This window comes from Ranitomeya variabilis, chromosome 2, assembly GCF_051348905.1.
Source record: "Ranitomeya variabilis isolate aRanVar5 chromosome 2, aRanVar5.hap1, whole genome shotgun sequence".
NCBI classification, from domain to species: Eukaryota; Metazoa; Chordata; class Amphibia; order Anura; family Dendrobatidae; genus Ranitomeya; species Ranitomeya variabilis.
This window is the reverse complement of record NC_135233.1, coordinates 192,775,844-192,792,945: the sequence shown is the minus strand read 5'-3', so window position 1 is coordinate 192,792,945 and position 17,102 is coordinate 192,775,844. Positions and strand designations below refer to the sequence as shown.

Sequence of the window (17,102 nt, the reverse complement as noted above, 5' to 3'; positions counted from 1 at the left end):
TATGATGTCGGCAATCGGGAGTTGTTGGCTATGAAGTGGGCGTTTGAGGAGTGGCGACATTGGCTTGAGGGAGCTAAGCACCGTATTGTGGTCCTGACCGATCATAAGAATCTGATTTACCTCGAGTCTGCTAAACGGCTGAGTCCTAGACAGGCTCGATGGTCCTTGTTTTTTTCCCGTTTTGATTTCGTGGTTTCGTATCTTCCGGGTTCTAAGAATATTAAGGCTGATGCCCTTTCTAGGAGTTTTTTGCTTGATTCTCCTGAGGTCCTTGAACCGGTCGGCATTCTGAAAGAAGGGGTGGTCCTTTCTGCCATTTCCCCTGATTTACGGCGGGTTCTTCAGGAATTTCAGGCTGATAGACCTGACCGCTGTCCTGTGGGGAAATTGTTTGTTCCTGATAGATGGACTAGTAGAGTGATTTCTGAGGTTCACTGTTCTGTGTTGGCTGGTCATCCTGGTATTTTTGGTACCAGAGATTTGGTTGGTAGGTCCTTTTGGTGGCCTTCTTTGTCACGTGATGTGCGTTCTTTTGTGCAGTCCTGTGGGACTTGTGCGCGGGCCAAGCCTTGTTGTTCCCATGCTAGTGGGTTACTTTTGTCATTGCCGGTCCCTGAGAGGCCCTGGACGCATATTTCTATGGATTTTATTTCTGATCTTCCGGTTTCCCAGAGGATGTCGTTTATCTGGGTTGTTTGTGACCGGTTTTCTAAGATGGTTCATTTGGTGCCTTTGCCTAAATTGCCTTCCTCTTCAGAGTTGGTTCCGTTGTTTTTTCAGCATGTGGTTCGTTTGCATGGTATTCCGGAGAATATTGTGTCCGACAGAGGTTCCCAGTCTGTTTCTAGGTTTTGGCGGGCCTTTTGTGCTAGGCTGGGCATTGATTTGTCTTTTTCTTCTGCATTTCATCCTCAGACAAATGGCCAGACCGAGCAAACTAATCAGACTTTGGAGACTTATTTGAGATGCTTTGTGTCTGCTGATCAGGATGATTGGGTGGCCTTTTTGCCATTGGCCGAGTTTGCCCTTAATAATCAGGCTAGTTCGGCTACTTTGGTTTCGCCTTTTTTTTGTAATTTTGGTTTTCATCCTCGTTTTTCTTCTGGGCAGGTTGAGCCTTCTGACTGTCCTGGTGTGGATTCTGTGGTTGACAGGTTGCAGCAGATTTGGGCTCATGTGGTGGACAATTTGGTGTTGTCTCAGGAGGAGGCTCAACGTTTTGCTAACCGTCGTCGGTGTGTTGGTTCCCGGCATCGGGTTGGGGATCTGGTTTGGTTGTCTCACCGTCATGTTCCTATGAAGGTTTCTTCCCCTAAGTTTAAGCCTCGGTTTACTGGTCCTTATAGGATTTCTGGGATTATTAATCCTGTGTCTTTTCGATTGGCGCTTCCGGCCTCTTTTGCTATCCATAATGTCTTCCATAGATCTTTATTGCGGAAATATGTGGTGCCCGTTGTTCCCTCTGTTGATCCTCCGGCCCCTGTGTTGGTTGATGGGGAGTTGGAGAATGTGGTTGAGAAGATTTTGGATTCTCGTTTTTCGAGGCGGAGGCTTCAGTACCTTGTCAAATGGAAGGGTTATGGCCAGGAGGATAATTCTTGGGTTTTTGCTTCTGATGTCCATGCTGCTGATTTGGTTCGTGACTTTCATCTGGCTCGTCCCGATCGGCCTGGGGGCGCTGGTGAGGGTTCGGTGACCCCTCCTCAAGGGGGGGTACTGTTGTGAATTCTGCTTTTGGGTTCCCTCCGGTGGTAGCAGGTGGTAATGCAGTTGTCCCTGGGTTGCAGTCCTGGTCAGGTGTGTCTGCTGATTGCAGTTCTGACTGGGGTATTTAGGTGTGCAGGATTCATTAGTCCTTGCCAGTTGTCAATTGTTATTGGGAGGTGTTGGACCTCTGCCTGGTTCCTCCTTCCTTTCTGCCAAATCAGCAAAGATAAGTGTGTTTTTTCTTCTGTGGCACACATGCTGTGTGCTTCATAATTCAGTGCTATTCTTTTGTGTTTTCTTGTCCAGCTTAGATTGTGTCAGTATTTTCTCAGTCTAGTTGGATTCTCTGGGGTTGCAGATATTCATTCCACGTCTTTAGTTAGATTGTGGAATTTTTTTGTATTATCTGCGGTGGATATTTTTGGAAGGGTTTTATTACTGACCGCCTAGTATTCTGTCCTATCCTTTCCTATTTAGCTAGAGTGGCCTCTTTTGCTAAATCCTGTTTTCTACCTGCATTTGTCTTTTCTTCTCCTACTCACAGTCATTATTCGTGGGGGGCTGCCTATCCTTTGGGGTTCTGCTCTGAGGCAAGGTAGTATTCCTATTTCCATCTATTGGGGTATTTAGTCCTCCAGCTGTGTCGAGGTGTCTAGGGTTTGTTAGGCACACCCCACGGCTACTTCTAGTTGCGGTGTTAGTTCAGGATTTGCGGTCAGTACATGTTCCACCGACTCCAGAGAAAGTTTCATGCTGCTCCAAGGTCACCGGATCATAACAACTTTCACTATATACCCCATATGTCCATTCCCAAACTACAACAGCCTCCATCTCAGGCCTTACAATTACCGTAATCTAGATAAATCCGTAGCTCTCAACATTTCTCTTGATGAAAATAAACTGTCCCACTTGAAAGCTAATTCTCCTTTTAAATAGACCAGGCCCCAACTAAGTTACCTGGGAATGAAACTTACACCATCATACATCAACTTCTGCTCCAACATTTACCCTACAACTGTCCATTCCTTCTTTGACCTGGTTGAACACTTGATAACGACTTCCCGAACTTGATCATATCAAAATAGCATAGTTACCAAAACTCCTGCATCTATGTAGGATTCTTCCAGTATCTGTCCTGACCTATATCCTTTGCCACCGAAAGATGAAAATTGCTTTATTTTTTGTGGTTTCTTTTCGACCAAGAATTGCCACAATAGCCAGACATACTTTATATACACCTAGATAGAGGTCTCAAACTGCATTCCTCGAGGGCTGCAAACAGGTCATGTTTTCAGGATTTCCTTGTATTGCATAGGTGATAATTTAATCCCCAGCAGAGAATGATTCCAGCACCTTGTGCAATGCTAAGGAAATCTTGAAAACACGCATGGTTTGAGGCCCTCGAGGAATGCAGTTTGAGACCCCTGACCTAGACTAACTTGTCATAGGTGGACCACTGTTAATCTGCAGATATGGGGCTAATATGTAGGTTGAAAGAAGACTAGTGCGATAGCGCGTTTGGTATATATACCTTTATATTTTAATATGTAGGTTGATAGCTTTCTTTTTTTGTCCCCTTTTTTTTCTTGGACCTATACTTTCCTCATTTGGCTCAAGTGTTTTTAATTAGCAGGAGACAGCAAGAGGGGTTCAGCCTATATTTGCTCTGAGATAAGGTGCAAGGTGAGTTTTTTAGCTCTGTTCCCTCTGTGTTGTAGCTATGTGTCAGCCATTGTCAGGCTACGTTCACACTAGCGTTGTGCGCCGTTGCGTCGGCGACGCAACGCACAACGCACGCAAAAACGCGTCAAAACGCACGCAAAAACGCTGCGTTTTGCGACGCATGCGTCGTTTTTTGCCGAAAATCGGACGCAAGAAAAATGCAACTTGTTGCGTTTTCTTGGTCCGACGCTTGCGGCAAAAAAGACGCATGTGTCGCACAACGCAACAAAAAAAACGCATGCGTCCCCCATGTTAAGTATAGGGGCGCATGACGCATGCGTCGCCGCTGCGTCGCCGACGCAAACCCGACGCACATTAGCTTAACGCTAATGTGAACGTAGCCTTACTGTGATGCTGACCTGGATCCATGGGGGCTCTGTGTTGTAGTATGGGTGCTGTGGGGCATCAGGTCGCTCCCTGGGTATTTGCGCTATTGCATCAACAGTGGTTGGTGTTTGATTCTGCACCTTTAGCCCCTTAGTGACTGAGCCTATTTTGACCTCAATGAACAAGCCAAACTTTACAATTCTGACCACTGTCACTTTAAGTGGTAATAAGTCTGGAACTTCAACGGATTCCGGTGATTGTTTTTTCGTGACAAACTGTACTTCATGATAGTGCTAAAATGTATTCAATATGACTTGCGTTTATTTTTGAAAAACGGATATTTGGCAAATTTTTTTAAATTAAATCAGAGTCATATCACACAGAATAGTTAATAAATAACATTTCTCACATGTCTGCTTTAAACCAGCACAATTTTGGAAACTTTTTTTTTTGTTAGGAAGTTATAAGGGTTAAAAGTTGATCATTAATTTCAAATTTTTCCAACAAAATTTACAAAACTTTTTTTTAGGGATCACATCACATCCAAAGTGACTTTGAGGGGCCTATATGACAGAAAGTATCCAAAAGTGACACCATTTTAAAAACTGCACCCCTCGAATTGTATAAACCTTCAGTTGCTTCAGAGAACTGAAGCAATGTGAAAATAAAAAAGAACATTCAACTTTTTTTTTCACAAAAAATTTACTTTAGACACAAACTTTTTAATTTTCACAAGGATAACAAGAGAAAATGGATGAAAAAAATTGTTGCGCAGTTTCTCCTGAGCATGCTGATATGCCAATTGTGGGAGAAATCCTCTGTTTGGGTGCATGGCAGCACCGTTTGACTTTTTAAATGGAAAATTGACTGGAATTGAGAGCGGACGTCATGTTGTGTTTGGAGAGCCCCTGATGTGCCTAAACGGTGGTATCCCCCCACAAGTGACCCCATGTTGGAAACTACACCCCTCAAGGATTTTATCCAGGGGTATATTGAGCAATTTGAACCCACAGGCACGACACAGAATTTGTTAACATTAGGTTGTCATATTGAATATGTCGTCATTAGTGTTGAGCCTAAGTGCTCGCTACTACAGTTTGCATCGGGTGCTTGGGTATACACCGAATATCACGGATGCCAGAGTGATATTCTCAAGTTCTTGTCCTGCATGGTTTGTGGCTGTTAGACACCCCCAAAAAAACATACGGGGACCCGAGCACCTGATGCAAACTCGAGTAGTGAGCACTTGTGCTTAACACTAGTCATCATATCGTCATAATTTTTGTCCTTACCCAATTCTAAAACCTAACCACAAACCCAACCCTAACCACAACCCTAACCACAACCCCAACACAACCCGAACCCCAACCTCAACCCCTAACACAACCCTAACCACAACCCCAACCCTAACACAACCTTAGCCCTAACCCTACCTGAGAACCTGATGCAAACTCGAGTAGAGAACACTTGCACTCAAAACTAGTCGACATCGTCATAATTTTTTTTACCCAATTCTAACCCCAACCCTAACCCTAACCACAACCCTAACCAGAACTCCAACTCTAACCCTAACACAACCCTAAACACAACCCTAACCAAAACCCCAATCCCAACTCTAACCCTAAAACAACCCTAACCCCAACCTCCACCCTAGCCCTAACACAACCCTAACCCCAACCCTAACTGCAAATAATGGAAAAAGTTAAACTATATATTTTATAATTTTTATTGAACTAAGTGGGAGACAAAGGGTGGTTTATTTACTATTTTTTTTCTTTGATCACTGTGATAGGGTCTATCACAGTAATCAATAGGAAAAATGTCCAATTGTTGCCGGATACCGGCCGTCAGATCTCGGAAGATGATACAGAGAGCCGGGGGATGGAGCGGGAGGGCCCAAGGATGACAGAGATATCACGAGGGGAGGGGGCTCAGGGGACCCCATTTCTCTCTTCTCTAATATGTTAGATCATATCAGAGAAGAGAGAAATTGATTTTAAATCTGACTTTTTTTGTGATCGCCGTTATTTGTTGAATATCAGCGATCATGTGACAGGGGACAGTAAAAATCTGCCCTTGTCATGTTCTCCGAGATCCCACTGAGAGGTTTGCCATGATGAGTTAGTGGGCACAGCCTGATCAGAATGTTAAACTAAGACCCTTGAGTTCATTTTTATACGTTTTTGATTCGCTGCAATAGATCAATGTACACTAGTGGCCAAAGATGTGGATACACTTCAAATTTTTGCCATTTTTTAAAGATTTTAGCAAGCAATCATGCAAAGTGTTTATAACAATAATGCCACAAGTACTGTATAAGCTTTGGATGTGAGGTCCATGTCTGTGAGCTATGGCCGATCTGCTTCATTTGAATCTTATCAGATTCACTCACCTCTAGCCAGGATATAAGCCACTAGCCTAGTCATAGAGCCTTACCCCTGAGGAGCCCACCTCCTGTGGTGATAGGCATGGAGTCCTCATTCTTACATGATGCCTTCTGTGTGAACCAATTCTCCCGGGAGACTAAGCACCTGGCACTTTATTGCACAGGGTCACTGCTCACCTCTTTTAGATCCTTTAGATACTGCATTAGTTATGTATTATTATTTGTCCCTGTGTGCTGCACCTTTTTCATTATTGAATACTATTTAACACAAATTGTGTCTCTTTATACCTATGTCAGACATTCATTTCATCTACATGGCTCTATTATTTATCATGATGATTATATGCATTGCATCTCTGTCAAATTTTGGCCTAGGAGCAATGTGTGCGTTGTCATATATTTTGTTAGTTGTGTCCTGACTTTTGCTTTATAATAGAGATTAAAATTGTTAAAATTTAGGAAGTACAACCGATCTTTTGTAAGTGTCTTTCCTCTTTTTTCTTAAACAGATAAGCATGTGGACATTGTACCGGTATTGCAGGAAAAATGGATGTCAAACATGCCTGCTGCTGCTTATCTTTTAGGATTAGAAAGAGGGAAATATAATAACATGTTATAATGATACTCATGAGTCACATGCAGGTTTAAGGGGGTTGTCCACTACTCAGGCAACCTCTTCTCAATCATTATATTTCCTCACAGTAAAATAACAACACTTACCTCCAGTATCGGCACCTTTCATGCGGTGTTAATTATTATTATTATACATTTTTATAGCGCCATTTATGCCATGGCACTTTACATGTGAATATGGGGCATACATAGACAAATACATTAAACATGAGCAAAAAACAAGGCACACAGGTACATAAGGAGGGAGGACCCTGCCCGCGAGGGCTCACTGTCTGCAGGGGAAGGGTGAGGATACACTAGGAGAGGGTAGAGCTGGTTGTACGGCGGTTCAGTAAGTTGAGGATCACTGCAGGCTGTAGGCTTGTCAGAAGAGGTGAGTCTTCAGGTTCTTTTTGAAGGTTTCTATGGTAGGCGAGAGGCTGATGTGCTGGGGTAGAGAGTTCCAGAGTATGGGGGGAAGCGCGGGAGATGTCTTGGATACGGTTGTGGGAAGAGATGAGAGGGGAGTAGAGAAGGAGGTCTTGAGAGGATCGGAGGTTCGTGTAGGTAAGTACCGGGAGACCATGTCACAGATGTATGGAGGAGATAGGTTGTGGATGGCTTTGTATGTCATTGTGAGGGTTTTGAACTGGAGTCTCTTTGGCCTATCTCGGCCTCTTCATTGTCTCACCTTTCATACAAATCAGACATCCTGAAAACATGATGTGTTGGGGGCCGTGAGGACGGGATTTGGGAAACACTGACCTAAACAACCGATTTTGCATACATTTTTCACCCTTGTGTTTAGGTGAATGTGGGTCTCTCTCTTTTCCCTTCTATAGTAGTTGCGGAAATAGCGGATCCTATATCAAAGTCCTCTTTAGTTCGGCGTTGGAAGATGTTCAACACCTGATTGAAATATGATGCATACATTTCACCCAAAATACATCTCATGTACATTTTATTGATATCTGCCAGCTCTTCTAGAAAGTTCAGGAAGCTCCTGGAAGAATGGGTATGCTCCAGGACAAATTGGTAAATACTGTACAGTATATCAGGTGCAAATATTTCCATATACTACTGTGTTGTGACTCCTCCATCAACATGACACAGAAGAAAACTAGAAAGACCGGTCTCTTTTTTGGCAAATTTCAGTTGATCACTTTTATTCCTCAGGAACAATTCTTTTCAGAAAACACAGGGTTGTAAAAGTTCAAATTTTTGTTAAGGCATAAAAAGTCACAGGTTTTCTCCTGTGGGTTAACTTGGCTAACTTGTAAAACAAGGCAAGTGTCGGACAGATTAATTCTTAGTAAAGAATAAAGACAGATGCAAAATATACTTCTAGTCTACATCTGATCCCAGCAAGAATAGATTTATCTTTATGCCTGTAGTACAGCACGGGATATGCCACATTTATTGAGAGTTGTGTGCCTCTTTACAGTTGTTCTACAACTAAATATGATTTAAGACTGGTGTATGAAACTTCAAAATTAATACAACGCAAACCTATATATTTAGTTTCAAACTTTTTATTGAGAAGTCATCATGAGGAATCTTTCCAGACATTGAAAACAGGAGGTAAGAAAGTAAACATGTTTATCATACAAAAACAAAAGTGGAAATGCAAAGGGAAGAATCCCCTCCTGTGGATGAGGTATTGGGAGGAATTCTGGACCTTCCAAGAATCCACAACCCTCTGAACCTCATACTCTAAGCCACCGTCGACTGAAACCGGAGGAGGCGGGGATGAGGGTGACAATGCCGAAGTGACAAATTCCTTTAATAGAGATTTATGGAACACGTTAGAGATGTGAAGGGATGGAAGAAGCTTTATTCTAAATCCGACAGGATTGCCCACCTCTAGGATCACATATGGACTAATAAACTTTGGACCCAACTTTGACTATGGCACTTTAAGATTAATGTTCCTAGATGACAAAAAAACCTTATCTCCAATCTTGAAAACAGGACCCATCGAATATCTTCTATCAGCTTTCCATTTTTGGAGAGTCTGAGCAGTCCCAATATTTTTTTGAATCTCCCTCCAGACATCCCCAAGTCTCTGTACAGTACCTCCAGCCCAGGACATTCAGAACTAATCTTAGAAAATTCACCAAAATGGGGTGAAAACCATCATTACAGAAAAATGGTGAGGTTCCAGTAGATTGATTTACTCGACTGTTAAAAGTTAATTCAGCGTGAGGTAAAAACAAAGAGCAAATAAAACTGCCCCAATTCCAATGTCTGAAGCATCCACCTCTTCTTCAATGAATGGTTCTTGGACATCAGGTTGGATTAGAATGGGACAGATATAAAACACTCTTATAATCTTTCAAAAGCCCTGATAGCACCTGCAGACTAAACCTTGAGATTCTCCCCCTCACGTGTAAGGTCAGTCAGAGGCTTATCTATCTGAGGAAAATCCTTGATAAATTTCCTATAATAGTTGGTGAAAAACGTTGAAAAGCGTTAAGCTCATGAGGTTGAACCCGATCAATTATGACTTGCACCTTCCCAGGGTCCATCTTAAACACTTCTGCTGACAAGGAAAACCCCAAGAATGAAATGTCCTGAATAGTGTTGAGCGATACCGTCCGATACTTGAAAGTATCGGTATTGGAAAGTATCGGCCGATACCGGCAAAGTATCGGATCTAATCCGATACCGATACCCGATACCAATACAAGTCAATGGGACTCAAGTATCGGACGGTATCCCTGATGGTTCCCAGGGTCTGAAGGAGAGGAAACTCTCCTTCAGGCCCTGGGATCCATATTAATGTGTAAAATAAAGAATTAAAATAAAAAATATTGCTATACTCATCTCTCCGACGCAGCCTGCAGCTCACCGAGGGAACCGGCAGCGTTCTGTGCTTAAAATGCGCGCGTTTACTTCCTTCCGTGACGTCACGGCTTGTGATTGGTCGCGTGCCGCCCATGTGGCCGCGACGCGACCAATCACAGCAAGCCGTGACGTAATTTTCAGGTCCTGGATGCCTAATTCTAGGCATTCAGGATTTTAAAATTACGTTCCGGCTTGTGATTGGTCGCGTCGCGGTCACATGGGCGACGCGACCAATCACAAGCCATGACGTCACGGGAGGCAGGAAACGCGCGCATTTTAAAATTACGTCACGGCTTGTGATTGGTTGCGTGCCGCCCATGTGACCGCGACGCGACCAATCACATCAAGCCGTGACGTAATTTCAGGTCCTGAATGCCTATTTCTGCATTCAGGACCTGAAATTACGTCACGGCTTGCTGTGATTGGTCGCGTCGCGGTCACATGGGCGGCACGCAACCAATCACAAGCCGTGACGTAATTTTAAAATGCGCGCGTTTCCTGCCTCCCGTGACGTCACGGCTTGTGATTGGTCGCGTCGCCCATGTGACCGCGACGCGACCAATCACAAGCCGGAACGTAATTTTAAAATCCTGAATGCCTAGAATTAGGCATCCAGGACCTGAAAATTACGTCACGGCTTGCTGTGATTGGTCGCGTCGCGGCCACATGGGCGGCACGCGACCAATCACAAGCCGTGATGCCACGGAAGGAAGTAAACGCGCGCATTTTAAGCACAGAACGCTGCCGGTTCCCTCGGTGAGGTCCAGGCTGCGTCGGAGAGGTGAGTATAGCAATATTTTTTATTTTAATTCTTTATTTTACACATTAATGTTGTTTCGATACCGATACCCGATACCACAAAAGTATCGGATCTCGGTATCGGAATTCCGATACCCGCAAGTATCGGCCGATACCCGATACTTGCGGTATCGGAATGCTCAACACTAGTCCTGAACAGAAAAAAAAAACATTTCTCTAATTTAGCAAACAATCTCTGTAACACAACACGGACATGTTTCTGGTGAGAGTCCAAATCTGGCGAGAAAATTAGAATATCATCCATAAAAATCACAACATATCTTCCAGTGCAATTAGAGAAAATATCATTCATAAAATTTTAAAACACAGCAGGTGCATTGGATAATCAAAATTACATGACAAGGCTTGTAAAAAGTCTCTCAACTTTAAAAACGCCGTTTTCCCTTCATCACCCTTCCAAATGCATATCAAATTGTAGACCCCTCTAAGATCAAGTTTAGAAAACACCCTGGCCGCCAGAAGCTGATTATATAGGTCGAGAATGAGTGGATTTGGGAAGTGGGAAAGTGGTTAAAAATAACCAGGATGATTTTCTTTAGTTCTTGGAAAGTGAGTCAAGGACGGAGAACCCCATCTGTCTTTTTAACAAAGAAAAATCTGGCAGCTACAGGGAAGGAGGAAGGACGGATATTACCCTTCCATAAACTTTTGTTAACATTCCCTGCAGGGGGAAGGAAGAGGACACGTGCATATATATGTAAAGAGCATATCTTGGGGACTCATTACCCCATGTCCTTGTTGAGTGGTGGCAACGTGTTGTGTAGCCGGAGTGTGGACTGTGTTGAGGTGTAATTTATAAACAGATCAGTTTATAGCGGTTGAGTGCTGGATTGACTGAGAGTTGATAAATTAACCATTGCAGGTGCACCCGCATCACGTGCTGACAAGTGTGTATGTGACAGAAGACTATTTTGGTCTACCATAAGTGGGCGATAGGGCATCTTCACCAGATATGCTAAAGAACTCCAGGTCTGATGCAGCCTCTGAAGCATCTTTCTGAAACAGGGGTATTATTCATGGAGATAAGTGGGTATATGTTAAGCACAAAGCAGAGAGATTTCTATTAAAAAAATTCAACTATTTCCTCTAGAAAGGGTATGGCAAAAATGAAACGTCCTCAAAGTGGAACATGAAATAACAAAATTGGCCTCCCATTTTTCCTTATACAATGAATGTAGAGATAATAAATACCTCTGCCTAATGGATGGTATGATTTTGAGCTTCCCCCAACGGCATCCACCTGGGAAAGCTTGATTAGCAAAGAAGCTCAGTATACTGTGGGTGAAGGGTGGGATTGTAGTTGGAAATGAAATTGGAGACATCTCTAAAGATGGAGAAAGTGTAACTCATTGGGTGGTGTTAACTTTACATCTGGCAGTAATGGACCAGTGGCCCTTCTAAGCCATTGTAAAGTGTAAGTTTCAGTTTTTTTAGATTTCTCTCCATCTATATGATTCTTTAGAAGTTTTGAAAACTGTAAATAACAACACGTTACTTGATGATATACTACACTAGATATTACGTTTCATCATATCTTTAGCCATACCTCCCAACTTTTGAAGATGGGAAAGAGGGACAAAGTTTGCGGCGCGCTTTGCGCGCCGCGGCAAATTTTAGGCCACGCCTCTGACCACACCCATTCATAATTAGTCACACCCATATCCACATCCCAACCACACCCATTTAGCACTGCCGATCACACTGTTTCATATACAATAATTATAAACAAAAAAATATGGCCACACAGTGCCCCATACTGTATAATGGCCACACATGATGCTCCATACTGTACGATGACCACACATGACGCTCCATAATATATAATGACCACACATGACGCTCCATAATATATAATGAACACACATGACGCTCCATACTGTATAATGAACACACATGATGCTCCATACTGTATGACCGCACATGATGCTCCATACTGTATGACCGCACATGATGCTCCATACTGTATAATGAACACACATGATGCTCCATACTGTATAATGACCGCACATGATGCTCCATACTGTATAATGACCCCACATGATGCTCCATACTGTATAATGGCCGCACATGATGCTCCATACTGTATAATGACCGCACATGATGCTCCATACTGTATGACCGCAAATGATGCTCCATACTGTATAATGACCGCACATGATGCTCCAGACTGTATAATGACCGCACATGATGCTCCATACTGTATAATGACCCCACATGATGCTCCATACTGTATAATGACCGCACATGATGCTCCATACTGTATAATGACCGCACATGATGCTCCATACTGTATGACCGCAAATGATGCTCCATACTGTATAATGACCGCACATGATGCTCCAGACTGTATAATGACCGCACATGATGCTCCAGACTGTATAATGACCGCACATGATGCTCCAGACTGTATAATGACCGCACATGATGCTCCAGACTGTATAATGACCGCACATGATGCTCCAGACTGTATAATGACCGCACATGATGCTCCAGACTGTATAATGACCGCACATGATGCTCCAGACTGTATAATGGCCGCACATGATGCTCCAGACTGTATAATGGCCGCACATGATGCTCCATACTGTATAATGGCCGCACATGATGCTCCATACTGTATAATGGCCGCACATGATGCTCCATACTGTATAATGGCCACACATGATGCTCCATACTGTATAATGACCGCACATGATGCTCCATACTGTATAATGGCCACACATGATGCTCCATACTGTATAATGACCGCACATGATGCTCCATACTGTATAATGACCGCACATGATGCTCCATACTGTATAATGGCCGCACATGATGCTCCATACTGTCTAATGACCGCACATGATGCTCCATACTGTATAATGACCGCACATGATGCTCCATATTGTATAATGACCGCACATGATGCTCCATACTGTATAATGACCGCACATGATGCTCCATACTGTATAATGGCCACACATGATGCTCCATACTGTATAATGACCGCACATGATGCTCCATACTGTATAATGACCGCACATGATGCTCCATACTGTATAATGGCCGCACATGATGCTCCATACTGTCTAATGACCGCACATGATGCTCCATACTGTATAATGACCGCACATGATGCTCCATATTGTATAATGACCACACATGATGCTCCATACTGTATAATGACATACAGGCACGCAGCTCACACACAGGCACGCAGCTCACACGCACGCAGCTCACAAACACATGCAGCTTTGACACAAATGCATCACACACGCAGCCATCACACACACACGCAGCCATCACACACACACACGCAGCCATCACACACACACACACGCAGCCATCACACACACACGCAGACATCACACACACACGCAGCCATCACACACACACGCAGCCATCACACACACACACACACACACACACGCAGCCATCACACACACACACACGCAGCCATCACACACACGCAGCCATCACACACACGCAGCCATCACACACAGCCATCACACACACACACGCAGCCATCACACACACGCAGCCATCACACACACGCAGCCATCACACACACGCAGCCATCACACACACACACGCAGCCATCACACACACACAGCCATCACACACACACAGCCATCACACACACACGCAGCCATCACACACACACACACGCAGCCATCACACACACACACGCAGCCATCACACACACACACACACACGCGCAGCCATCACACATGCAGCCATCACACACACACAGCCATCACACACACACGCAGCCATCACACACACACACACACGCAGCCATCACACACACACACACACGCAGCCATCACACACACACACGCAGCCATCACACACACACACACGCAGCCATCACACACACACAGCCATCACACACACACCCAGCCATCACACACACACACGCAGCCATCACACACACACACACGCAGCCATCACACACACACGCAGCCATCACACACACACGCAGCCATCACACACACACACGCAGCCATCACACACACACACACGCAGCCATCACACACACACACGCAGCCATCACACACACACGCAGCCATCACACACACACACGCAGCCATCACACACACACGCAGCCATCACACACACACACGCAGCCATCACACACACACACGCAGCCATCACACACACACACGCAGCCATCACACACACACACACGCAGCCATCACACACACACACGCAGCCATCACACACATCACACACACACAATCTCCTCTGTGATGCAGGGGCGGCTGATGTCCATGTGCAGCTCTCTGCTGAAGTCTTCAGTCTCCTGCTCACAGCTCTGCACTATCCCGGCACCTCCCCCGTCTCTCCTTCTCTGCCGGGATAGCAGCTAAGAGCAGAAGCCGGAGCTCCGTGCACACACAGCCAGAGGTAGTGAATCGCTGACCTTTCTTCTTGATTGCTGCAGGCTCTCTCCTTCAGCGTGGCAGCGCCGCACAGGGGGCGGGAGGGGGGGGGGGTGTTGCGCGGGCGGTCAGGAGGCAGCTTTTATAAAAAAAAAAAAAAAACAGGCTGGCTCTCTCTACGTCCCGGAAGTGGGCGGGGCTTCACCGGCGGCCGCAAATTCGGGATTTTAAATGCCCGAAGCGGGACAGCGGGACCCCGGTGCCAAAGCGGGACTGTCACGCTGAAATCGGGACGGTTGGGAGGTATGCTTTAGCAAACATGTCCCATGGTCTAACTCTAGCATGTCTTTTATGTGCACTGGGTTAATTTTGATGACCAGCATTAACAATAACATTGCAATGTAATAGTTTGAAATACTATATTAACATCTTTTGTAACAGTATTGAGATCTATTTTTATTGTTTTCAAACTTAATATTGATTTGTACTGTGGTTTTTATTTAGGTTGCATGAAGGTGTACACCAAGAGCTCACATCTCAAGGCACATCAGAGAACACACACAGGTAATACAATGTAGCATAACCCAAGATCAATTTACCTCCAGTTTCTAAACCTCAGCTAATACTGTATTTTTCTGATTTTAGTAATAGTGAAGAAATTAATATGTCATGAGTAGAAATGAGCAGATGGCTGGTTTGCACATTTTTTCTCTGGGAAATTCGATTAGAGGATAACTTATTCTCTGTAAATTTAATGTCTATTATTATGATCTGGATCCACTCAGACCTCTGAGGATAAAAAATGTAATATGTAAAAAAGAAAAGAAATCCTTATACTCACCTTACCGCTCATCTCTCTGGTCACTCAGCTACTCACTGCCCCATTTTCGGCCTTCACTGTATCTTCTGATCCCTCAGCACTCACACTTGAATTCCCGGAACTTCCAGCTTTTATCAGGCCTGGGAGGGTTTTGCGCAACTCTACTGAAGATAATGGCGTTGTGACGTCATGACGTGCGTCAGAACCTTCCTCGAGCATGTGCAGAGATGTGCTGGGCCTCATAAAAACTGGAAATCTTGGCTCAGTGTGGTAGGCCTGAGGATTCCAGTCCGAGCGGCAGGAGGGAAAGAAGATTTAGCGAGGAACGGACAAGTTGTTGTGAGGAGTGGAGAGGCCAGAGAGGTCTGCATGAAATGAGTAGATGTATTTTTATCTATTTTTTTAACCTTTTAATAGCCTTTTATGGTTCAAATAAAAAACAGCCATATTGCTGAATCTACACGGAAGCGAATTACAAAAAAATCCACATTTTTCAAATGCATATTTTTAAAAAATTTGAGTCCAATTAAATTCCACTTTAATTTATTTGCTCATCTCAAGTCAGAAGATCTTAAATCTGTTACTTGGTTAAAAGTTGGTTTTAAAGTATTAAAGTGAGTAGGAATATGGAAGGTTTGGTGACCAATTCATTATTTCATTTCTACCTGTTTTTTTTTGTTGAGTTTTTGGTGATTAGAGCCTTTTTCTTGTTTGCATGAAATTTATCTTTACATTTGTGACTTTTTTTAACCCCTTTGCCCACCAAGCCTGTTTTCACCTTCATGACCAGCCAAATTGTACAATTCTGACCACTGTCACTTTATGAGGTAATAACTCTGGAATGTTTCAACGGATCCCACGGATTCTGAGAATGTTTTCTTGTATTTTTCGTATATTGTACTTCATGATAGTGGTAAAATTTCTTTGATATGACTTGCATGTATTTGTGAAAAAATGTAAATTAGTCAATAATGTAGAACATTTTGCAATTTTCTAATTTTTTATTCTTATGCCCTTAAATCAGAGAGATATTTAACACAAAGTAGTTAATAAATAACATTTCCCACTTGTTTACTTCACATCAGAAAAATTTTTGAATCAAATTATTTTGTTAAAAAGTTATAAGAGTTAAACGTTGACCAGCAATTTCTCATTTTCTAGCAAAATTAGCAAAACCATTTTTTTAGGGACCACATCACATTTGAAGTGAGTTTTGGGGGGGGCCAATGTAACGGAAAATACCCAAAACTGACACCATTTTAAAAACTACACCCTTCAAGGTGCTCAAACCCCACATTCAATAAGTTAATTAACCCTTCAGGTGCTTCACAGGAACTGAAGCAGTGTGGAAGGATAAAAATTAGCATTTAACTGTTTTTCACTAAAATTTTAATTTACACCCACTTTTTTTTTATTTCACAAGAGTAACAGGAGATAATGGACCCAAAATTTGTAGTGAAATTTCTCCTGAACATGCCGATACCCTATATGTGACGAA

General features: G+C 43.5%; 1 protein-coding gene across 1 annotated transcript in view; it reads left to right on the top strand.

The window, feature by feature from the left end:
• LOC143804849 (Krueppel-like factor 5) overlaps positions 1 to 17,102 on the top strand; it is a 133,279-nt gene that overhangs the window by 95,049 nt on the left and 21,128 nt on the right. The window contains exon 3 of the mRNA XM_077283348.1: positions 15,289 to 15,348. Within this exon, the coding sequence (XP_077139463.1) occupies positions 15,289 to 15,348 (60 nt within the window). The remainder of the gene's footprint in view (positions 1 to 15,288; positions 15,349 to 17,102) is intronic.